Genomic DNA, 24,357 nt, shown 5'->3' on the forward strand with positions numbered 1-24,357 from the left:
TTTTTTTTTTTTTGACCGCCACAGCACAAAACTCAGTTACTAGGTGCAGAAGAAGGGAGTCCAAGGGTTGAGACTTCAATTACTTCCCCTATTAAATTAGTATGTTTGCTTCTCATGACCAGAAACTCTAGGAATCCCAAAGGGGTCCTGTGTCTGCCTGTCTGGAGGGATGCTCAGAAGACCAACCTTGCTACAGTGTCTCAGGCTCTTCCCCTCTCTCTCCTCCCGGTGGAACAGGCTGGCAACTTCCCACTCCCTCACACAATCTCCTGTCTACTCCACTGCTGGGTGAAGGTCAATGTTTCAGGTATCAAGGCAAGGCCAGGCAAAGGCCAGCCATTAGGAAGCCGGGTCACAGCCTAGAACTAACCATCTCTTTTCTGCAGGATTCTTCTTCATCCTTTCCGTCCTTACAGGCTTTCCCCCTACTGAACAGAGCACGCTCAGCTCTGTCCTTTATGTAGAAGGCTTTCCTCGCCTCTACCTTCCTTCGGTCACTATCCATTTTCTCTGCTGACCTAGCTGAAAGAGCAGTTCTGCCCGCTCCAACTCTATCCTCACTCGGCCTTGTCATCTGGCTTTTGTTCCTTCCCTCTTTAAAGTCAGTGGTGACCTAGCAGTAGCCAAGTGCAGAGCTCCTTATCTTTCCAGTCTTGCTCCTCACACGAGAAGTGGACAGAGGACAGACAGCGAGGCTGCCTGGTCAGGGAGGCCCCTGGCTATGACTGTACCGTCACTGGGCAGGACTGCCCGCTGACGGGAATGGAAAGGTGTCTCGCTGCGCCACAGATCTTCTTCGCTCTCGGCCACCAGAAGGGAGTTACACACATGACTGTCGTGAAGGTCTTGAAGGAGCAGTCGCTAGAAAAAGGAGAAAGTGTCAGAAAACTGAAATACTTTCTAGTAAGTGGGTGATGGTCAGGCCACAGAGAATGCCCACCATCACTGAGGTCTGAGGTCAAATAAAACATCAGGAGCCCAACCGGGACTACTTAATGTACAGTGTATCAGAAATGAAAGTACATGGATGTACCGAGGACTGGGAGGTAGGCAAAGACAGTCTGCTTTGATACTGCATCAGCCTGGCCTGCCTCGGCCGGGAGAACAGCCTACCCTAGAAGTGTGAAAAGGTTACTCCTAGGCACTGTCAAGTGAAAGCCAAGAAACAGATTTCTTGTCAAGGGGACCCAGAGCGCATGGCTTCAGACACTGTTCGGTCTGTACTGGGAAAAAGGTGATACAGGTGTTTGGACTGGACAGGGGATGCTGGCACGGAGAATGATGGGCCAGTCAGGGATCGGTAGTGTGGGGACTTGGAAATTCTGAATTTGTAAAAGGGAAAATACAAAACCAAACCAAACAAAAACCCACCACCAATCTGGAAGGACACCAGCAAGCACAGTGTTAGTCACGAGGGAACAGCACCCTACTTAACAGAGCTCAGAGCCAACCCAGCAAGTCTCTGCCCCTCATCAGAATCTGCTCAGTAGCCTTCAGTTCTCTACTTGACACTGCTTTAACTAAGACATGTTCCCAGACAGTCGGGGTCAGAGCCCTGCCAAGCGCTCTCCCAGCAGCCTCCTCTTCACTGTAGAATTCCTCACGGCTGGCACTGAAACCTTCCATGTACTTTAGTTGTTCAATGCCTGTCTGGCCTTTCCTACATAAGCACGATAGCCAGGAGCCCTGTGTCTGCCTCCACTGACTTCCCAGTGTAAGGCCAGGAAGCCAAGGGTCGCTGGCAGGGAATGAGAACTCGTTGGTTTGTAGGGCACTGTGGGAATAACAACTTTCTAGAGCCAGGGTGTCCTAGAAAAGGTCTCTGTCACTGTTAAGTCTGAGACAGACCATGCAAACTTTTAAAGTTTGGTTCCTCCTCCTCTCAGCCTTAGATCCCCGCCCCGTCCCAGGCTGACTTACCTGGTTGACCTCTCTGCAGATTTCCCCAACACGCCTCACCAGGAGTTGCTGCAGGTGGCGACACTCAGCGCCTGGGCCGCCATCCTCACGACTCAGGCTCCTAGGCCAAAAGGACAGAGAACATGAGAGAACTGCAGAGGGAGGCAGTTTTAGGTGTCCTACGTTGGAGGGAAGGCCACGGAGCTGGGGGCCAAAGGAAACTATATAAAGGAGGTACAAATGTCCCAAGGAAATGAGCTTATGGGAAAGGCAAGCAGAGATTCCCAGTGGGCTGGGAAGCCCAGGCTGTGCTTGCCTTGCCAGCTCCCTCGTGGACCACTGAGGCTCCCATCGCCAGCACGCCTCTCCATTATTCTTGAAGCTCAGTCAAGATGGTGGCCTTTCCTATGTCACCTCTAAAAGCTGGGTATTTAAGCAGATGCCCAGCTGTGAGCCCTCGCTCTGTCACTTACTGTGACTGTGGGCAGCGTTTCTTCACTCACTCACACTATTAGGGCGATACTATGTAGAACTGATATGATGTGATAGGTAATCCCAGGTCAATTAGACAAGCTGATCCCTGCACATGCTAGACAGGCACCTACATGCTATGTACACTTGTTAAATAGCAGCCACCACTCTTACTTTTCTAAAGCTTTTATGAACTTAAGGCCTTCAATGATGCTCTTAAGGCTCAGATAGAAGTCCTAATCCCTAATAGCCTTTCAGCTCCACTAAGAAAGTCCAGAGAGCAGGGCATGAAGGTGTACTCCTTTACTCTCAGCATTCATAAGGCGAAGGCAGGCAGATCTCTATGAGTTCAAAGCCAGGCTGGTCTACATAATGAGTTCCAGGTCAGCCCTATGTTACAAAACAAACAAACAAACAAACCAAAACCAAGGGTGCTGTGCTTTTTCCAGAAGAGATCGAGAGTCCCAGACCTTAGAAGATCCCTTCAAAGCTCTGAAGCTTCTCTCTTTCTCTGAGACAGGGTTTCACTGTAGCCCTGGTGACCTGAACATACAATGGAGACCAAGCTGACCTCAAACTTATAGAGCTCCTCCTATCTCTGCCTTCCCAGTGGAGGGTTAAAGGCACATGTCACCATGCCAGGCTGTAGGTATTTCCAGTAACCCCGAAGAGAAGTGCTGTGTGACTATGCACAAGAAGCTGACAGCGTCGGGGTACAGGACATGGCTTCTACATACCGTGCGTGTGCATACACTTCCACACGATCCTGTAGTATCCTGATGATGAGCCAGAAATCAGGCAGGGAGGGCCCAGGAAGGACAGAGAGCGAAGGCTGTGGAGGCGCTGGTCCAGGTGGGGTCCGCAGTGTGAAGAGGGCTTTCTCACCAAGAGTCTCCCCGGGACCCTCACTGTCTGAGCCACTGCTGCCCCCGTCATAACCTGTGTCAAATGTGCTGACATTCAACCTCTCCCTTAGCTGAGCCCAAGCCATCTGAGTCACAAGGGCGTCAAGCTTGACAGACTCCTTTAAGTAGGTCCCCTCTGACCCCCAACCTAGGCCTTTCCCTATGCAGCCCCAAACCCAGCTGCTATCAACTTGGGGTCCTCCACCCCAACCCTGAGCTTACCAAGGTGGTCTGAGTCCACACTGCCTTGACTGGACATGAGGCTTAGTCCCCGACTAGGCCCAGGCTGACTTCCTGTAGAGAGAAGGGAATGCCTGGTGTGCCTCTGGATCGTGTGGAGGGTCGGCCAGTAGAAAGGGAAGCTGAGAGAGACAGCCATGGCCCCCAGCCTATGCTGCCCATCTTCTCTTACCTCCCTGTGACAGGCTGGGAAGGCTGATGAGGGGGGTGCCTTCAGAATCCTCTAGGGAGCCAGGGACTTGGGGGCTGGCTGTCAGAACCTGAAAAACAAGAATCAGAACTGAGATATAGCCATATGACAACTGCCACACCTCTTGGTCCCCAGGTCAGACTTACCTCCCCTTCAGCATCTTCAGCCCTGTCTTCATGGTTGTGCCAAGCCCAGGCTGCTGAAGGGGGCTCCCCATGGAGTCCACCTGGTTGTTGGCCAGCTGCCACAAAGAAGAAGCCACTGTCAGGGTCCTCGAGGAGAACGTGGCCGGGGAGGTGAAGGCGCCGGAACTCCTAGGGAAGGAGCCGAGATCGTAGGTCAGGCGGGATTTCTTTGACACTGGGATTCCCCACAGAAGCAGATGGGAGCCCAAGACTGCTGAGGTAGAAAAGGTTGAATGGCTTTGCCAAAGTTCAGCAGGTCCAATTCCAAGGTGGGAAGTAGGGCTATCATCCGCAGAACTGTGCTACCAGGCAAATGGGGGCAGGGCAGAGACGGCAGAGGCATATAGGAGGGAAAATTCTATGGATTCAAATTAAGAGAGGGCGTTTCTTTCTGGGTTCCAAGAAAGGATGAGCCCCAGGAAACCATGGAGTGTCCTGAGGGCAGCTTATTACCTCCTTGAACTGTGTGAGGGAGCGCTCTGGCCCAAACACAAAACTCAGAGGAGGAGCTTGGCGGAGGCAGGTAGAGCGTCCAGAAGAGCTATGAATGTGGGCAGCCGCTCGGTGCAGGGCAGGGCTCTGGGGGATGCCCCCTCTCCGGAGTGCCCCTACCATCTCGTCTTCTAACAGCCAGCGGATCTACAACCAGACTGCAGGTGTGAGCCCTTGCTTAGTGGGGCATCACCCAACCCAAACCACAAGACGCTAGAAGCCAGTCTGCCCTACAGACTGCAAGAGGCCTACGCCAGTCATCTCATATGCCTGGCTGAGTGGGTGTCAGCCACAGCACTGGAGGTGGGGGTGGGGGGGAGGTTACTGCTTACACTGAAGGAGAGACTGGCTCACCTCGTTCATTGTGCTCTCAATAGCCAGTCTATGAGGCATGGCCAAACTGGACAGTCCTGGGTGCCTAAGTGGAGGAAAGGTTTATAAACTAGTTTCCCAAGAATGAAAACCGAGGGAGAGTGGAGAAACTGAGAAGAAAGGATGGGTAGGTGATGGAGCACCCTCTTAGAGGTGAAGGGGCGGGGGAGGAGGTAGCGGGTTCATGGAGGGGGGACCGAGAAGGGGATATATTTGAAATGTAAACAAACACAATAATTAATAAAAAATAATCATACACACATACACACAGGCACACATGCACGCACACAAAGGATGTACCTCTCTTCTTCTGGGGGTGGCAGTGGGGGTCCTAGGCCATCATCTGACCTTAAAGACGAGGGCTGCCCCGGGGACCGTGGGAATGAAGCACTGCTCTCAGATGTTGACCTAAACAGGGTTGGAGCAAAAGTCAAAGAGCAGGCCAGGAGCTACTATCCTCCTAGTCTCCCAAGGTCTCGTGCTCCCCAAAGCCCCAGAACCTGCCCTGCTTGCTGCCATACCGGTGGTGTTGAGGGTCCGAGGCTGGCGGTAGTTCCACTTCCAGGGGTAAGGTCAACACAAAGACATCAAGAGTGATACTGAGGTCTCTCAGTGGGACTCGGCCTCCAATCGGGGGTCCCTCCAGACTGGAAAGCACTTGACCTGTGAGAGAGGTAAAATTGGGGGTTTCTGGGGACCCTGGAAAAAGTATAGCTTCCCAAGTTCTAGATGATACCAAGTCATTTTCCTAGGTTCTCCCATCTCCCGTTCCCAAGGGCCAGCAGGCAAACAGGCCAGATGGGGACCTTTGGCCTTCCTCATGGCTCCCCTAAACTCACCCAGGCAGGTGGGCAGGCTGCACACAGGTACTGAGCTGTGCTGCCCACGCAACCGCACGGAGCATGTGAGGTGTAGGAAGAGAGGTGGTAGGTCATGCATGAGGCTGTCAGGCCCAGTGGGGGAGTCGCCCCCTAAGATACTGAAGGAGTCTTCATCGGGGTTCACAGTGTCTGCATCTGACAGTGATGCGGAGTCTAGCCCAGCGGGCCCCAGGTCTGGTTCTCGGCTCTCCCGGTATTCCACTTCCAGCTCTGGATCGCTTTCAGTGACCACACAGCAGGCAGATGTGTCCCCTAGAGGTGTAAGATGTGGTTAACAGGAGAGGGCAGCAGGAGGGACCACTGAATCCTGGCTGGAAACTAGCAGCCCAGTTTTACCCACTGGTTTACACACCTTCCTCTCCCACAAGCTCGGCTTCTGAAAACTCCAGGTCACTGATTTTTCTGTCCACGGTGTCTCGGGGTCCCTCATCCTGAGGGGGAGGTGGGGCAGACAGGTGATCAAAGCAGGACATCCAGCACCAGAGAACCACGACTCAAAAGGATTCTGAGAGGCTCTGGGTTGGGCATGCAGAAGGGAAGAAGGAACCTCTCACCTCTCGCCTACTGGATGGCGGGCAATAGAAGAAGTAGTGGGGATTGGAGGGAACGGTGCGGAAGTGCAGACGGCTGATCTCCAGGAACTTCTCCTGTTCAGGGAGAGGCCATGAGGTCAGCCATCCCTGAAAGGACCCTGCCCTCTTCACTAGACCAGGACACGTGACCATCCTCAACCCGGGGGAGAATCTGCGGGCAGCCTAAGTAGGACTCCACCCGCTTCTGCTCCCCTCCAAGTTCCCACCTGGATGAGGCTGTGAAGGGCATCATGTGCCTCTCCTCTGAGCTGGCAGACATCTGTCAGAGAAATCTCTGGACCAGGGTCTGAATTCGCAGAGACACGGGTGCTCTGAAACTCGGGCTCGCTTAGGTCCTCGGTCTCTATACTGGGGTTGGAAGGAGCACGTCGGGGTTAAGAACCGCCAAGCGCCAGAGCAGCACCCATCTGTGGTTATCTACAAGGAGTCAAAACAGCCTGGGAGGTGACCGTGGGAGCCCTCTCAGCCTTCGGGCTCTACCCTACACATTTCTTACAGTAAGGGTGGCCCCTTTCTGACTTGCACCACTGGGTGGAGGGTGGTACCACTCAGCATACAAGGAGAACAGAGGCAGCAAAGCTTGTTAGAGAATGGGTGTTCACTTGGAGAGTGCAGGAGATCTCGGCCTCTAGGGAAGTCACTGGGGTGGGGCCAGTGGGACCCTAGCTTTTTTAGCTGTTCTTTCCCGGACAGCAACACTGCAGAAGCTAACAGAGCGTCTACCGTCCTGCCTTTGTCCTTCCCTGAATGGAGGCCCACTGGGGGACTCTGAGATGAATGATACACTCCCATCAGTTGGGGAAACTCATACAATTAATATGGAAGACATCAGAAGAATGTCTGTGTTCACTCCTGGGAATGGGCTAGCCCTAACTCAGCTAATCAGAACATATTAAATTAGGAGAGGTGGGATATGCCTGGGAGAGAGACTGCTACCAAAGCCAAATGGGACAACACCGGAAACGAAGCCAGTGACAAGGTACCACTGCTTCTCAGTGTACTTCCTCTGGACTGAAAAGTCTTGCTTGTAGGAATTCGGTCTATGTGTCTATTACCACCCTGCTCAACAACCTTCAAGAACAATCCTAACCTGGACTCAGAAACTAGGATAGCTCGTTCCCGGGGTTCCGGTCCTTCTTCGATGCTACTGCTGAAGGGCCCTGGACTGAGAGGCCCAGGACTCGGGGGTGCGTGAGGCAAACCCCAAGTATGGCCACATAGTGCAAGCAGAAAGGAGGTGATGTCTACTTCTTGTAGTAGTTCCTCACAGGCATCGACGGCTGTCAGCAGGTCCTGGCAGGTCACGCTCTGTGCTTGTTGCAAGCTTCGGAACAGGCCTAATGGAAGCAGAATGGGCCATGAGGATCACCTTTGTAGCTGTCCTTCCAGTCCCCAAGCCTGTAACCCCTATAGTTCCACCCGCAGAGTCACATCCCTTCCCTGCACGATAGTCCTGCTCACCGCGGACAAAGCACCGCTGTGCGTGCTCCTGCAGCAAGGCACAATGTGTGGCTGCCTCCTTGTATCTGGGCTCCATCCAGGCGGAGGATGAGGAGGGGTGGTCCAGGTACTGAGCCCTAGGAACGTGAGGAACAACAGGCCATGGTGGACTCCCCTAAATGACACCTTGGCCTCATCAGGCATTCAAGCCCCAGAGGAGTGCGCAGACTCTTAGCAAACACACTCATGATTAGGGAAATCTGACGACTTGCTGGGGACACAGCTAGGAAGCTAAGCTCCTGAGTGACCTGAGTGTGCACCCACGCCTTGGATGGGAGGAGCCAAGAGTTTAAATGAAGCATACCCACCGGAACATGAGATCTCGTGGTGCTGGTGGAGGCTGTAAGCTGACCATTTGTTCCCTCAGTGCTTCTAGGGAACAGCTATAGATGTAGACAGGACACCGGGGCCGGGGCCCGTCAGCACCCTCTGGCTGGGGAGCCTGGCGCCCACTATTAGCTGGCAAGTCTCGGCAGGAGGGTGTGCTTGGCTCTCCTGGCTCCTGGGCACTGTCTGTGAGGAAAGGTGTGTATGTCTTCACATTCTTAGTGGCTTCTCACCCTCACCCTGTACTTAATTAAATGACTTTGGGCAGCAGCCTTACCACTAGCAAGGGTCACACTGAGGATGGGCACTTGGGACTTTGTAGCCTTAGTCCCTGTTGCTCCCGGGTCTTTCAGGCTCAGAGCTCCACTCCAATCTCCAAGCTTGGGTCTCATTTCCTCTTGAGAGGAACCCTCCAGGCCATAAGCAGTCAGATGTTGGACGTCTGCGGAGAAGAGGGGCACCTGCCTATCAGGGCTCTCTGGTGGACTGGGGGAGGAGCTTAAGGGTTTGTGGCAGAGGGGTTAGTGAGGTAGGTCAGCTACTGGTACCTGAGAAGGTAGCCGGGAGAAAAGTCAGGAACACATGCTGAGGGCCCAGAAGCCTCGCATAGCAGTGCCATTGAGGGGGCTGGGCCGAAATGGAAGACCCGGGAACCCCAGGAATCACTGCACTCTATAAGACAGACAGAGAACAAGAGCAATCCACAGGGGCACAGTCCAAGTCTTGGTCCCTTCTTCCACCAGACTAAGTACCAGAGAATGATGGTGGCCTGGGCACAGGTGTGTGCTGACAGAAGGATGGCCGCACTGTAAGTGTGCAGGGAAAGGCAGCGGAGCTGACCTGGCTAGGAAGGGTGGAGTCTCCAGAGCCCTGGGTGCTGTTGCCTGCTCGATCCTTAGGGACTGCATGGTCCCCCACTAGAGGACCTTCTGGACCTACAAGGGGGCAGAGATGGTGGAAAAGGACAGGGCCAGCAGAGAGGCAGGGCTCGGAGGTGAAAGGGTGGGAAGGATGGAAACCACCTTGGGGTAGTGAAGGGCTGAAGCGTGGATTGGGAAAGCAGAGGGGAGCTTACCTGGGTCACGGAAGCTCCGCCGCAGGACCTCATTCAAGAAGGCGGCCTGGTCAGCGGGGGTCAGTGGGATCTCCCGGTCACTGAGCTCCTGTCCCAGGCAGCTGTGCAGCAGGCACAGCACCATGTCGTTGGTGGGACAGGGCCCCTCGGCGAGAGGCACACCCTCTGGCTCTGCCCGACACACACTCTGTCTCAGCAACGAGTCTGCTGCCGCCCAGTGCCCCCGGCTCCACCCTGACTAGCAAAGCCCTTCCTTCAGCCTCGGCCTCCACCCACCCTCTCTCACTCTCGCTCACAGTGCTCGCTGACCATTCTATCTTCTGAGATGCCCAGGTTTGCTTGCCCCTTAGGTGAGGGTGAGCAGCTTCCAAGTATACCCACCTCTGGAGAGCAGGAAGAAAAACATCTGCAGTTGCTGGCACTGTGGCAACAACCCTAGTAGGTCAAAGTGGAACGGGATCTCATGGACACAGGTGTCTCCTTGTTGGTCCAGCCCTAGGAGGAAAGAATAGGACACCGGATTACCTACCCGTGGCTGCTCTCTCCCATCGTACTACCCTACTACACACACCCTCGCCACTGACCGTCTGAGAGCCGTGGCTCTGGGGGCAGAGGACCCCACTCCTTGCTCTGGCACATCTGTATCAGGTATTCAAAGGTCAGCAGGGAGCCTATGCAGGCAGCGTCCCGTGGGTGGAGCTAGGGAAGAAACACCAGATGAAAGGAGTCATTCTATCCTAGGTCCTACCTCTGGTCTCAAAGGACATGCACAGGCGACAGTCCCCAAGCAAGGGATAATCTGATAGGAACAGGGGACTGTTCTGGGGTAACTCACAGCTTGAGGAATCTCAGAGTAGGTCAAATCCTGCAGGTGTTTCCAGCTTTCAGGGCCAGGTCCCACTCGGCCATACTGAGGCTCCACCCACACCTCGGTGACTAGATTGAGCTCTGAGTCCCCCTCTAAGGCCTCTACCTCCACATCATTGTCATCATCTGTTGAGAAGCTAGAAGAGGAGGGCTTCTAAGCCTAAAAGTCCAGTGACAGCTTGTGGCAGGGAGGATGAGAGGGCCGGCATCCAGGATAGTGACATGGCCTGTGCAGACCAGCATCTACCCAACACGATCATCTAAAGCCAGCGGCTCCCTGCTCTGGTCTGGGATAGAGGTCATGGCCTCACCTGTCTTTAGTGGAGGTAGAGTGGGGTGGGAAGAGGATGTACTGGACAACACACGTATGCTTCTCTTCAGCTGCAGCCTGCCCCAGTGGTTCATTCTGTGGATAAATGGGAGATCCTGGGCAAAACCCAGGCAGTGACGAGGCCAGGACAGCTCCTCACTCTGGCCCAAGGCCTTGGTCCCTGGATCAGGGGAGGCAGTTTCTAGCAGTCAGCATCCAGCTGAGAGGCAAGCGTCCCAGGTTCTGATGGCCCTGAGGTAGGTTTCAGAAGGCTGGCACACACCTGAACTGGGAGCTCCAACACCATGTTGATGATTCCTTCCCCACTACAGGCAAAGTGGAAGCCTTCAGAGAGCCGGACTCTGCAGCCCCCGAAAGACAGGACAGAAGCACAAAGAAGAGAAATTTAGTTCAGTGTACCAACTACCCACCTCCCAGAAGCCATCATGCAACCTGGCCCGCGGGAGGCAAGCTCTAAATAGCAATTGCCTAGAGAGTATCAGGTCTAAATAGGGCCAGAGGCCAAAGCTGGCAGAGCTGGGGGAGAAGGGTAACAGCATGACCTCTGTGCTGCATCAGTACATGGAGAAGGGAATTGTCTGGCTTAGGCTGCTGTCCAAATGCAGAGCCTACATGCGCTCTCTCCTGGCCCTAGCTGAGCTGCCCTGCAGGCCTGGAGATGTACGTACTCAGTGAGGACCGAGAGGAGCTGGGCGGTGGCGCTGAGGGGCAGTGTTGGGGCGAGGCCTGATGGGACACTCCACAGCCAGCGCCGATGGTAGAGGTAACGTGACAGTGAGGCGAGGCTGGATGAGGCCGAGCGGCCTGACACCAGGGGCAGTGGTCCTGGTGGCTCCAGTGTCAGCAGGAAGGGTGCCCTGTAGTCCAGGGGCAGCTTCTCATACCTGGGGAACAGGGCGGCCCCCGTTGACTTCTGCCCCAGCCTCTCCTGCTCTGCGGCCCCCCATCCGCTCTACCTGATGAGGAGCTTGTCCAGTGGCTTGTGAAGAACCACCAGGCAGGGCCGGTCAGACAAGGCCTGTTGCGGCCCCAGCGTGGGGGGCGATTTGGAGGGCGAACTGCCCCCCATGCCCCCTAACCCTTTCCGTTTCACTTTGGGTGTCGGCTCCTTACTTTGCACCCGGTGAGGGAAACGGAGGCGCAGGATCTCTTCCTTCAAGCCCGACACGATCTGGGGGGAGAATATAGTCAGACTTCCCTACTCCCAACTCGTCCATGTCTGGGAGAAGGGATCCCCAGTCATGGAAAGAACTCGGCCTCTCACGTTCCTCTGGGGCACCTCTCCTCACTGAGCTGGAAAGGCCAAGGAAACAGTTCATCTGCACCCCAGAACTCGCCAGTCAGGCCGTCAGGGCTTACCTTATGCCGGGCCTGGGCTGGTGTGCCAATTGGAAACCCCAGGCGAAGAACCATGCAAGGGGTCTTGGCAATGATGCGGACCATGTAGAAGGAGGATGGGGGCTGGTCTGGGGCACTGGAGAGAAATGGAAGCCAGTGAGCTGCCATAAATGGGCTTCAGAAGGAGGGAGACGGTCTGGGGTTGGAGGGAGAGACTGGGGTGAGGAGAGACCACTCTGCCCACCTGGAGAGCAGCTTGACATAGGAGTAGCCCTCCACCAGCACAAAGCTGCTCCAGTCTCGAAGCAGGGAGGTAAGGGAGGAGTGGGAGATCCTGCACTGGATGGTGCTGTAGCGTCCATTGCTGCCCGGGGTGTGCAAGTGCTTAGGGAGTGGCCTAGGACGGGGTGGGAGAGCGACATCAGATGGCCCAGCCCCAGTCGCTTCTAGACCCTGAGGTCCTGGGAGGCGACCAGCGAGAAGGCTTGGCCACAGCTGGTACTCTCCCCACCAGCCCCGCTCCCCAGCACACCCCTCCACCCTGGGCCTGAGGGTACCCACGTGTCATGCTCCAGGATTAGCACCAGGCGGTGCATGTGCAGCCATCTCTGCCACGAATTAGCATCCATGGACAGCACCGGCTTCCAGTAGGCAGCAAACTGGGCATGGGATGAGTCGGAGCCACTATGCTGAAGGGAAAGTACCTGGGGACAGAAAGGCCAGCCTACTAAAAACGTTTATGGAAACCAATGTAGCAAATAGCTATGACAGATGCAGTTCAGGGGTCGGGCCAGCCTGGGACAAAGGCCCAGACTGATTTTCAGCAGGAAAGATTCGTTAGGATGACGGAGCCAGGACCGACTGTACAGCCCTTTAAAGCTGACCCAGCAGGAGGACGGAATCTGCCTAGCTTATATTGCTGACTTTACAGGAAAGTGGCTGAGAGCTGGCAAAATCTAATGACGAGGCCACTGGACACTTCTGTGGGCCATGTGCTCGCTGTACCACGTTATCAGCTGCAGACTGAGGGAAGAGAACACAGAACTTGAAAGTTGTAGTCTTCAGGAAGTCACATGGAAGGCAGGAGTTGAAAAACAGGTACTGGGGAGGAGGGGGCCCGAGTACGTCACACAGAGACAGGCAAGGGCAACAGCAGCCTGCTAGGACACCATCACCTGACATCTTGCAAAATGACGATCTGTTAGGGTAGGCTGCTTGGGTGGCCTCTCTTTCTATTAACAGTTCCCCAGGGCCTTAGGATGCTGGAAGAAGAGATGCTTCCAAGGCTAAAGCTGGTTTGGGTGCCTCAGACTTGAGAAGGAACAGTGGTGGATTTGGTGTCCGGGCTAGGAAAGCATGAGAGGGCTCCAGAGTTTCAGGCCTACTCACCGGGGTGCTGGAGCCTGGAGGGATGTAGAAGAGCGGCACTCCACTCTTGGTGCTGTCTGGAAGCGTGAAATGCTCCGGCACCGACGAGAAGGACTGCAGGTGGGCGAGCATCTGATCCGTCTGGTTAATGCTGTAGAACAGGGGCCAAGCCTGAGCTACAGCAGACTGCCGGGGGCAGATGAAGGGAACCTTGGACGTACAGAGAGCCCTGGACATGAGCCTGGTACACTAGATCGCTTTCCCCAGATGCACAGAGGCCTCACTTACCTCTGTAGTGTGTTCCAGAAACGGCGAATAACGTGAGTGCGATAGAGTGAGCGAATAGGCTGCCGTAGTGCACAGGACACATCATGTAAAATGTCATAGCCGCCTTCCATTGTCACTTCCACCCTGGTCCCTCGAGGACCCTCAGGCTCCAGGGGCCAGGGCGCCACAGCCACATACTCAATGCGCATATTGTGTTTCCACAGCAGCACCAGCTTCACCTCCAGCTGGGACCCTCCTTCAGGAGAGCAGGAGGGGAAGGGAGGCTTAGAAGAAGCAGGATTCCAGGCCTGAGTCCTCCTCATGTGTCATGGAACCTGTGTCACGGAACTCCATGACCTGTGTCATGGAACTCGAGCCCGGCCAAGGCTCCAAGCACAGTTCCATACATTTCAGAAGCAAGGTCCAGGACACTACACCCCATGGCTGTCTACTCAGGCAGGAGATGGACTGGGAACTATGTGCTAAGAGGACTCAGCCTGAAAGCACCTCAAAGCTCACTTGTCTTAAATGTCAAGCAGAGACTCTCATGGGGACACTTTAATATGCAGTAGGTGGGTGTCCCCTATCTACCTGGCAGGTCTGCACACACAGAAAGCAGCCTGTGAAACTGCAGTGGGACCTGGTGACTCTTACCTTTGGCTAGGGTCACCTCTCGGACACTGTAGCCCTCTCGGAGGCGGACAGACACAGTGCTGACCAGGTCGGCCGGCACCTCCTTCTCAGTGTGCTTCTTTCTTCGCAAGGCCAGGGCAGGGTTGCTGCTCGCAGAGACCAGGTGCTCGTTAAACAAGCGGTGTTGTGAACCTAGAGGATCCGTGAGGATGGGGAAGGAGAAAGTGGAGATGTGTCAGCTGATGTGTGTGCAGGGGAGGGGCTATGCTGAGATCTTCAGGAGAGAGAGAACCAGAGAAGCCAGCCCCAGTCAGACCACCAGTCCTCCCAAAGCCAAGGCCATGCCATCTCCAAGGGCCATCTGCCCTTGTCAAACCCACAGGGCCTGGCCTTACCACAGTAGTACTCAGGGTTCAGGGCTTCCCCACTGCGCAGGAAGGAGTAGAGCAGAAACGCCCGGTGGTACACAGTCAGACCCAGGTTGCCTGGCTCAGGCTCAGGACAAGTGGACAGGTAGGAGCCAAATGTTGCCATTGCAATGAACTTCATCAATTCCACGTTAGGCACATGACCAAAGCTACAATCGTAGGAGTAAACTCCTCCCACCTGGAGAGAGAGCAAGGGAAGACCCTGTTCCATCAGAGAGCCAGGAAAAAAAGAGCAGGAGAGGGATCTACTGCTCCCAATTTCCAGACCACGGAGGGGAAGTGGGGCACAGTGCTCCTAGGATAGACCCCCACCCTGTACCTATCCTTTAGCCTGTCTAAGACCAATGCCAGCTGGCCACACCACACTCAGCCCTCCTTCATCTAGGTCAAAAACACGCTTTAGCCTTCTCTACGGGTTTTGTTAAGGGTTCCAACAGACTCTTGTCATTATAGGTCTAACAAAAGGCTTCTTAATCTTTAGGGTGCACACAAACCCTTTGGGATTGTGTTAACACACATGTCTGCTGTGGGGCCTGAGAGCCTGCACTGACAATAAGCATTTGGTCATACCAACAACAAGGCTATATACCCATCTACTTTTAATCTACAGCCCAAATCAGCCCAAACCTACTTTTCTGTTAGTGGGGTTTATGGGACAGCCACACGTATTCATTTTGCATTTTGTCTGTGGCTGCTGTCACACACTACAGCAAAGTCACACAGCTGTGAAATGAGGGCCTGGAAAGCCTCCACTCACTGCCCGACCTCTGCAGAGGATGTCTGCGGACCTGTCCATGTGACTCATTTCGTTTCCTGGCCATTCGCTTCCTTACCTTCATTCCTTCCCCGCGCACCTGCAGCTGTCTACTCGCTGGCCCTTGGCTTCACTTGGAATGAATTCATCTCTGCAATTTGCCACATCTCTAAATTGCCACATCCCACAATACAATATCCCTTTAGCTTCCTTCCACCCTCTTCCTGCTGTGCTTTGACATCACTGACAGTCTGCCAGGTCTTCAGCCTCTGGTGACTCCCAAGTTTACCCACACTCTCCTGATGCTCATTTCCCAATGCAGCCTGCACCTTACAGTCAAGCAGGCTCAAAAGGGCCAGTGTCAAACATCTGCCTCCATTTTCTTCTATCCTTACCTCAAATCTCAACAAAGATCACAATGTCAGCGTTGGTGGCTTCCCGAGGGAGCTGTGTAGGCTGCCTGTCCTTAGAGAAGCTCCTGCCTCACTGTATCCTGCTACTGCTGAGAGGAAACGGAGACCCTTGGCAGAACGCACCTGCACTTTCAGTCTCAAAGAAAAACTGACATTTGTTTGTAAAGAACAGTCCAACCTGTTTCTAGAGCCAACGTTTCCTGTCATGTTTGGGACTTTATACTATCAGGTCCTTTTTCTGTTTTCCCCCTAATTCTTAAGCCCTTTTTAGACACTATGACCTCTTAGAACTATGAACAAGCAAACAAACAAACAAACAAAACAATTAAAACTACATAGAGATGCCATCTCTCCCAGTTAGAATGACTATGTTCAGAAAAAGCTTAGATGTCAGTAAGGCTGCTGGGAGAGGGGCCTTGCACACTGTTGGCAGGAGCGTAAATTAGTTCACCCACTGTGGCGATCAGTATGGAAGGCCTTCGCAAAACTAAAAGAGTAGCTTCCAAATGACCCAGCTAGGTAGTAACTCCTGGGTATGTCCCCAAAAGACTAAGTCAACATGCCACAGAGACGCATCTATGTTTATGACAGCCATAGTCACAAAAGTCAAGTTAGACAATCAGCCTAGGTGTCCAAACAAGAAGAATAAAGACAACGTGGCCTAGCTCCACGATGGAGGTTTTTGTTTGCTTTTAAAGTGTGTATTAGTGTTGTACCTGAATGTAACATGTGTCTGTGTGAGGGTGTCAGAGCTCCTTGAACCAGAGTCACGGACAGTTGTAAGCTAGCTGAGTGCTGGGAATTGAACTGAGGTCCTTTTTTTTTTTTTCCCCCGAGACAGGGTTTCTGTGTGTATCCCTGGCTGTCCTGGAACTCACTCTGTAGAGCAGATTGGCCTCAAATTCAGAAATCTGCCTGCCTCTGCCTCCCGAGTGCTGGGATTAGAACCAAGGTCCTCTTAACTGCTGAGCAGTTCATCTCTCCAGTCTCCACAATGGAGTTTTATTCAATCATAAAGAATTATGATGCTTGTAGGAAGAACTGATGTACCTGAAGGTAATTTCACATTAAGTAAAATAAAAGCCAGACTCAGAAAGACAAATATTTCATTCCTCTGATTTTGTGAATCCTAGATTTTATGCAGATAAATAAAAGCATTTGTGAATCTGATAACAACTAGAAGTGACTCTGGAGGCACAAGTGAGAGGCGGAAGAAAGGTGAGGTGAGGTATGAGACTGAATGTGGCTAAGACGAAGGACATATCTACTTGTATGACAATGTCTATGAGACCTATCACCGTGAGACAAACATACTCCAAGTAAATATATTAAAAGAACAATGTTTAAGTGTCTATCTTAAAAAGCAAACTAACCCAAACAGAAAGAACATGCTTTCTTCCACCTTTAATTCTGTCTGGCTCCTCTCCTCTCCTGTTCCTTACTTCAGCCAAATCTTTCACGTCAACATTTGCCAATAGCTCTTTCCCTTTGTCCGCTCTGTAATGTGCATTTCCCTCGCAGCCTCTTCACTGAAATGGCTCTAAAGCATTTCCGCGTGACTTCCTGACCAACAAGTCCAAAGGGCACTTTGCATTCCTCATCCTACTTCTCTTTCTGCTGCTTCTCACTAAGGTCACTACCCCTTCCTTCCAAACTTCCGACTTCTCTGACATAGCACTCTCCAGGCCAACCCTCCATCCTCGCTGGTCTTCTGAGACACTCCTCCCTTCTCAGTCAGCATGTGCAGTCTGACACATCTAAAATGTTGACCACTCAGATACTGTTTCTTCCGGAATATCGAGATCTGTGCATCCAACTGCCGGCTACCACAAAGAGCAGCCATTTGTCACCCAAGAATGTGCATGCCTATGCACTTTAAATGATCCATCTCACCGGTCAGGTGGGCACTCTTACAATCTCCTTTGACAGATAAATCTCATCTGGGGAGAAAGCAGTGTGCCCAATGTCACAGAGCTAATGAGCGGTGTGGAGATTCAGACCTGGCAGTCTAATTCTAAAGACAATGGAGTTCACTGAGATGCAGCACTGAGCCACAGGTCATTCTTTTTTTTTTTTTTAAAGATTTATTTATTTTATTTATATGAGTACACTGTAGCTGTCTTCAGACACACCAGAAGAGGGCGTCAGATCTCATTACAGGTGGTTGTGAGCCACCATATGGTTGCTGGGGATTGAACTCGGGACCTCTGGAAGAGCAGTCAGTGCTCTAACCCGCTGAGCCATCTCTCCAGCCCCCGCCACAGGTCATTCTAACACATGCAGAAATCTGAATTTGTCCTCCTGTCTTTACTCCACAGAAAGGCAGAACACAAGCCCAACTCTCCTCCACATTATCACCCAGTGAACTAAACTTAAACTTATTTACACAGCAGGACTGGGTTTTTGTGCCCTGCTTATTATGCCCATCCTTGCTTCCCAAAGCTCTTGCCCCCTGCCCTGCAGTCCGTGCATCCAAATCAGAGAGGTGGTCCCGGAACAGGCCTTCCCTTCCTACATGGCTAAACTAGTCTGACCTGGGTTTTCTGACCCTTGCAACTAAAGCAGTAACTAAGTGGGCAGATGGGAGTAGAACTAACTCAGATTTCTAAGTTTCCATTCTTTCCCCAACCACGTGTTAAGAAAAGAGGACAAATCGAGAGTCCTTTGCCACAGCTGTCACCTACCCTGATCTAGACCTGGCACCTTCTCCCCAGGAAACCATGTCACCATCTTCACTCTTGCCTGTAAGAAAGTAACTGGCCATTCCTGACTTAGTGAGCTGCCCCATGCCCACTCCTCCTTCCTGCAAGGTCCTCACCTGCACAAAGGAGCACGCCACAGTGCCACTGCGGAGCTGGTTCAGTAGTGTCTCACACACAGCAACATCAGGGACACTGGTCACCCCGTCTGTGATCACAATGATCCCTGAGACAGGAAATGAGATAGATAGCCCTGGAGACAATGGCTCCACCAAAGTCACAGGGAGGCCCAACCCACAGTGCCCCAAGACCTCAGTGTCTGCCCTCCACACACTTTCCAGACTCCTTCCCATTTCTTCCTGCCTCTCCCCTAGGTGCTCCTACACCAGATTTCCCAGATGAGGTCCTTCCTGTCAGGGTCTCTAAGGGTGGACGGTGCTGAATATACAGGGACTCCGCATGAGTAAGGACTTATGGTTTGCAAACAAGAAAACAGAATTTCTTCCCTGGGGCCCACTAATTTCCCAGGGAAACTTCAGTCTTTGCTAACAACCCTCTACCCTGTCTAAACCCATTTCCCCACATATACCAATATATCTTCTACTGACCTGCACTAGAATTTGAGGGCAGTAACTGCAGCGCCAAGATGCCCTGGCGAATCATACTGACCAGCCCAAGATCAGCTGTCACCATGGAGACTCCTACCTTCCGGCCCAAGGACTCCCCTGATTCTGGGGACTGGTCTTCTGCCTGGCCCAAAATTACAGTAAAGAATGGGACAGAGAGTAATGTTGCCCCATCTACAGCCAAAATAAGATTTCCTATAGTCTTTCTCTCCATCTCTCTTATTTGGCACAGGAGACTGAACCTCGAGTCTTATATATATATATTTACCAGGCACATAGTCTGCCACTGAGTCCCCACCCAGCCCTCAAACTGCAACTCAGAGCCGGGTTCACCCAGATCAGACAGGTGTAGGCCTCAGTGCCCCAAGTTCCCTACACTGCAGCTGAGCTCTGCTGTGTCCTCATGCCCAGCACGTGCTAAGATGACGAGCTGCAGATAGGAAGGGATTCAAGCACCAGGTGAAGTATCAGACGCTGCCGAGGCAGCCTCTCCACATTTCCCCATCAGTGCTCTCCAGTATTTCATAACCAGTCAAACACAAGGCCGTCACCACATACTATTTGCGCAGCCACTTTTGACAGTCTCCAAAGTAACAAGGCGGACACCCCAGCAGGCCAAACAGCTTTAAAAATGCTAAACAGAGACCATAACTGCCAGAGTCCTTTCAGTCTCAGGACTGGAGAGGTAAAAAAACAAGACAAACAAAAAAACCTCACAGGCAAATGCCTTCATTTCTCCCAGCGTGAATCGGGGCAGAGGGCTTGGAGGGGAGCGGCCCCTGCCTTGACTGTGCATAGCACTCCATCCTTGGTTCACTTAGCCACCCACTCTTAGCTGCCCTCTCAATGGCTTCTGCCCTCTTTCTTTCCCATTTACCTGGCCCTGGGGCTCATACTGCTGCTGTAGCATGGTGGCCACCTTATCCTCGAAGAGGCAGAGCTGCTCATATACCTGCTGCAGGAATGCCTCCCGCTGGGAAGGGTCCAAAAGGCAGCCTTGCACCAGAACCTGAGAAGCACAAGGGAAAGGCAGAGATGGGGTGGGCAGAGCACTGGACATTATACCTCTCTTCTGCACATTCTTTGTGCTAGCAAGTCTTGACTTCTCATCCAACAGGCACCCAAAGTTTAACTCCACGTCCAGTTTCACCTCCTCTGGGAGTCTGTTGCTGCACTCAACCCAGGAGCACGGCAGCCCTGCTCAGGAGCCTCATGTCACTACCCACCTTAATCTAGGATCACCATGTCCCTATGTCTATTCCTCTGGTCTGTGTTCCCTCACCCGTTCCTCTAAGGCAGTGATAGGATCTCCTAGTGCCTCTCACGTTGGAATGCTATCTGTAAACTTCTCCCCAGCCTGGCAAGGCCTTAGTCCAACTAATGTTCTTTTCTTCCCAAATGTACTTCACATACCAGTTACTCTAGACCTTTTCTCTGCTTAAGGTTCTTCCTTTACCCTCAGTAGATAACTCGCACTCTTCCTTAGGGAGTAAGTTGGCCAGCCACTAGGATCCCCCGCTGACCTAGAGGATGGCTACTGTCCACACCTGAGATGTCATCACCCTTGAAGGGTGCTCCAGGGGCACACCCATGTACATTTGTCTCTTCAAGATTCTTCCTGTCCCTTTTCCTAGGGCGATCTTCCCACTTGGAACCTTTTATGTCTCACCCCTTCTCTGAGGGCCTTTCCTTCTTTAACCACTGAGTCTGCCGATGGGCCTGTAGTCCCCACGATGGCCCTTTTGCCTTCACCCTTCCCTGACCTCCTGCCAAATAACTCCTTCTGCCTCTCGGCTCCCTGTTCTTGACTGGGTAAGGGATTAGGGAATGACCATTCTCCAGGTCTCTGAGATGGCAGAGAAGGAGAAATGTCAGAAATTGGAACCACAGAACTACGAGAATGTGTTCCTATTGTTTAGAATGATGGGAGACTGAAATGCATCAGGATAAAACAGTAAATTCTGACAGCTGGAAGCTGGGATGCACACCTACAACCGCAGCAGGTAGACAAAGACAAGATCAACAAGAGTTTGAGGCTAGCCCAGGCTACATATTGAATACTGGGTCACCTTGGGCTGAAGCCTTATTCAAAAGATAACTCCACAAGAAGGGAAGCTGTCATTAAAAATCGTATTTTGACATAGAACAATCCTCACATTATAAAAACATAGGACATGAGTCATCTACTTGGAACGGACCTGATGTTTTCCTGTTCTTCTGGATGAAGAAAGGAGGACTAACCCACTTACTAGACAACAAAGAAACTCTACAAAACGTTAACAATGGCTTTTGGAAGACTGAGGCGGAAGAATTGTAAGTAAGGTCTAAGGTACAGAGTGACCTCAGAGCCAGCGTGGCAATCTAGTCAGATTCTATCTCAAAACACAGAATATGAAAAGAGCTGGGGCTATAACGCAAGGTTAGAGCACGCGTTCAGCAGGCATGAGGCCGAGGTCAACCCTCAGTACTAAAGAAGAAAGAAGCGAGCCAAGTGGAATGCCACAAGCACGTCATCTTAGTATTTAGAAAGCTGAACCTGAGGCAGAAAGTAAGAGTGCCAGGCCAGCCAGGTCTGCCTAGTAAGACCCTGCCTCAAAAAACAGAACAAAAACAAAAACAAAAGGTTCCATTTCACGTGCTTTGTTTAAAAGATTCCTGACACTGGTGGGGTTTTTATTGGCTGTTCCCTACCGGTGTTCTCACAGTACCTGTGTCAGGATCCGTCAGTGCCCTTACTGTACTCAGCAGAAATGATCTCCTTTAATATATGTCTCCTCTACTACGCTCATAACCACTCCATCAGGACAGAGACGGACCTGATTTATCTGTGCCCCAGCGCTAAGCCTGGGCCCGGATGGCAGAGGCCGGGCTCTCGCCCGTGTCTAGCAGGAAGAACACTATTTGAGGAACTCCTTAACTCTTTCTGACTTGGTCACAAAGCCAGTCCTCCTTCTGGAGGTACAGCCTGTACCCACCAGGTAGAGGCTGTGCTGGGAGACCCCTGAACCTCGGCCAGAGGGCTGACAGTCCTGTCTTGAGACCTGGCAAGTACCAACTGCTCTGTAATATGTGTCAGATCTCTAGGTGGTGGCTGCTCTTAGCATCTAGCTCTCAAAGAAAGTCAGACTGTTGAGGCTGGCACCACAGCCATGAGGGATGGTTTCAGGTGCTTATGAGCAGATATGGAAGCCGGGCAGTGGTGGTACACGCCTTTAATCCCAGCACTCGGGAGGCAGAAGCAAGCGGATTTCTGAGTTCGAGGCCAGCCTGGTCTACAGAGTGAGTTCCAGGACAAAAAACCAAAAAAAAAAAAAAAAAAAAAAAAAAGAGCAGATATATAGAAATTGGGTCAAAACCAAGTATTTCAGTAACAGACTTGAACATTTTCCAAAAGGAGTACTTTGTGATAGGTTGCACTGCCAGGAGAGAAATCGTTTAATTACGTATGCAGTCAGCATTACACCTGACAGAACACAGGGCCCTCAGAAAATAACCCTTCTCTGTCTTTAACACAAATTATGCTTCTGGTGATTGAAGTAGCTCAAATGTCAAAAAAAGTATCCTAATAGATTATGTCCTGGACTACGGTCAGGAGTCACCACGACAGACAGCACTTGATGGAGTTGTGTAGGGGTGAGGGTAGGGGTGGGGAGAGAGGTGGGGAAGTGAAAGCAAAGAAGACAGGCCAGGGCCAGACGCCGGAGGCATCTGCAGGATGAGCAGAGAAGCATGTGTTTTAACTGCTGTCAGCTACCCAGAGTCTTCTAAGTCCTGAGGAGCAAACCCTTATCAAGGGGAGACGCTTGCAGGAGTAAATACGATGCATGCCCAAGAAGCTGGCAGAGGCTTGGCTGGAATGCAGTTGATAAGATTGATAATTTGAGCATTCTTGAGACCCTGGGTGGCTCACACCAGCAATCCAAGCCTTTGAGAAATGGAAGCAGTGGGATCAGAAGTTCAAGGTCATCTTTGGCTACACAGCAAACTCAAGGTCAACCTGAGCTACACGGGACTCTGTAATGAGGGAAGGGGAGGTAGAATAGGGGAACAGACAGCTAGATGGCACAGCAGCTAAACTGAGGACCTGCTACCTGGGGACACGGGGGAGACAGGGTGAGGGCTTTGTGTCAACAGGCTATCAGGAGTTCAGTCTGCAGGTCCAAGCTTAGGGAGAAGATGCACTACCTGGTGGGACTGCAGGCCAATGATGGAGGAATAGGCCTGGATTGTCACGTAGATCTCAGGCTGGAAATTGATACAGGACCCAGGCACTCGAAAGGGCCGAAGCAGCCCACCCAGACAACGAGACAGAGCATGGAAAACTTCATCAAACAAGATCTCCCCCGTAGAATCATCCTGAGGGGAAGGAAGAGAGAGCTCTCACAAGGGTGTCCAAAGCAAAGAACAGACCCAGCAGGTTTCCAGGGTCGGCAGGACCTCCAACCGTGCCCCAGATACGGAACGGGACCTGTCTTTGGGTGCTTACCATCCAGGGTCAGCAGGACCTCCAACCGTGCCCCAGATACGGAACGGGACCTGTCTTTGGGTGCTTACCATTCATTCCAGGCGTGTCTTTTCCCCCACAAGGCTGGGTTCACTCCCACATCTCCCAGATATCTCCTTCTTACCCCTAGCCCGTCGTCATTGCCACTGCCCTCCAACCTCTTACCACAATGCCAGTCGATGGGCTGAGGTCCAGCTCAATAACAAAACGATACTGCCAGGCCAGGAAGGTGACTCGAGTGGAGGGCACAAGAAGAAATGGCCTTGGGACCACAGGTTCATCTGGCTGCCATCCAGGGGGCAGAACACTGAGGACTTCCAACTCCTGCTCAGATTGAAGCTGACAAGATGGAAGAGAAAGAAAGGGCCATGGGCAGGGGAAATGATGACTCCATGGTTCAGAAAGCCTGTGCTCTCAAAAATCCTCAGAACTGACTAACCTGGACTCACAGGGGCTCACAGAGACTGAACCGACAATCAGGAAGCCTATATGGGTCTGAGTTAGGCCCTCTGTATATATGTTATAGTTGTGTAGTTGTCTTCTGGTTGGACTCCTAAGTGGGAGCAGGGGCTATCTCTGCCTCTTGTTGCCTGTTTTTGTAATCCTTTCCCTCCTACTGGGTTGCCTTGTCCAGCCTTAATATGAGGGTTTGTGCCTAGTCTTACTGTAACTTGCTATGCAGTGTCTGGTTGATATCCCTGGGAGGCCTGCTCTTTTCAGAAGGGAGGTAGAGGAGGAATGGATCTGGGTGGGAAGAAGGGAGGGACTAGGAGGAGAAGAAGGAGGGGAAACTGCAGTCAATGATAAGAATGAATGTTTTAAAAATTAAAAAAGAAAGGAGAAAGACAGAAGGAAGGAAGGAAGGAGAGAAAGTAAGCAAGCAAGCAAGCTTGAGCTCTCATCAAGAGGACCCAGAGTCAGGAGGCTCACAACCACCTTTAACTCCAGCTTCTGACCTCAACAGACACCTACACACATGTGATAGACACTCACAGACAC

The 24,357-nt window shown here is 52.3% G+C and overlaps 1 protein-coding gene across 1 annotated transcript in view; it reads right to left on the bottom strand.

The window, feature by feature from the left end:
* Szt2 (SZT2 subunit of KICSTOR complex) overlaps positions 1-24,357 on the bottom strand; it is a 45,815-nt gene that overhangs the window by 16,572 nt on the left and 4,886 nt on the right. The window contains exons 3-42 of the mRNA XM_021201345.2: positions 23,524-23,697; positions 23,040-23,210; positions 19,732-19,863; positions 18,837-18,978; positions 18,348-18,454; positions 14,330-14,540; positions 13,956-14,126; positions 13,323-13,557; positions 13,056-13,185; positions 12,228-12,370; positions 11,911-12,063; positions 11,688-11,802; positions 11,285-11,499; positions 10,997-11,212; positions 10,591-10,669; positions 10,309-10,403; positions 9,966-10,134; positions 9,715-9,829; positions 9,512-9,625; positions 9,131-9,301; positions 8,896-8,990; positions 8,604-8,727; positions 8,333-8,497; positions 8,037-8,241; positions 7,690-7,805; positions 7,319-7,565; positions 6,435-6,576; positions 6,190-6,282; positions 5,988-6,066; positions 5,594-5,887; positions 5,276-5,417; positions 5,055-5,162; positions 4,737-4,800; positions 4,344-4,529; positions 3,852-4,019; positions 3,688-3,775; positions 3,498-3,569; positions 3,108-3,309; positions 1,921-2,020; positions 732-861 (exon numbers count right to left, since the gene is read on the bottom strand). Coding sequence (XP_021057004.1) covers positions 732-861; positions 1,921-2,020; positions 3,108-3,309; positions 3,498-3,569; positions 3,688-3,775; positions 3,852-4,019; positions 4,344-4,529; positions 4,737-4,800; positions 5,055-5,162; positions 5,276-5,417; positions 5,594-5,887; positions 5,988-6,066; positions 6,190-6,282; positions 6,435-6,576; positions 7,319-7,565; positions 7,690-7,805; positions 8,037-8,241; positions 8,333-8,497; positions 8,604-8,727; positions 8,896-8,990; positions 9,131-9,301; positions 9,512-9,625; positions 9,715-9,829; positions 9,966-10,134; positions 10,309-10,403; positions 10,591-10,669; positions 10,997-11,212; positions 11,285-11,499; positions 11,688-11,802; positions 11,911-12,063; positions 12,228-12,370; positions 13,056-13,185; positions 13,323-13,557; positions 13,956-14,126; positions 14,330-14,540; positions 18,348-18,454; positions 18,837-18,978; positions 19,732-19,863; positions 23,040-23,210; positions 23,524-23,697 — 5,878 coding nt within the window. The remainder of the gene's footprint in view (positions 1-731; positions 862-1,920; positions 2,021-3,107; positions 3,310-3,497; positions 3,570-3,687; positions 3,776-3,851; positions 4,020-4,343; positions 4,530-4,736; positions 4,801-5,054; positions 5,163-5,275; positions 5,418-5,593; positions 5,888-5,987; positions 6,067-6,189; positions 6,283-6,434; positions 6,577-7,318; positions 7,566-7,689; positions 7,806-8,036; positions 8,242-8,332; positions 8,498-8,603; positions 8,728-8,895; positions 8,991-9,130; positions 9,302-9,511; positions 9,626-9,714; positions 9,830-9,965; positions 10,135-10,308; positions 10,404-10,590; positions 10,670-10,996; positions 11,213-11,284; positions 11,500-11,687; positions 11,803-11,910; positions 12,064-12,227; positions 12,371-13,055; positions 13,186-13,322; positions 13,558-13,955; positions 14,127-14,329; positions 14,541-18,347; positions 18,455-18,836; positions 18,979-19,731; positions 19,864-23,039; positions 23,211-23,523; positions 23,698-24,357) is intronic.

Source organism: Mus pahari, chromosome 6 (assembly GCF_900095145.1).
Source record: "Mus pahari chromosome 6, PAHARI_EIJ_v1.1, whole genome shotgun sequence".
Classification (NCBI taxonomy): Eukaryota; Metazoa; Chordata; class Mammalia; order Rodentia; family Muridae; genus Mus; species Mus pahari.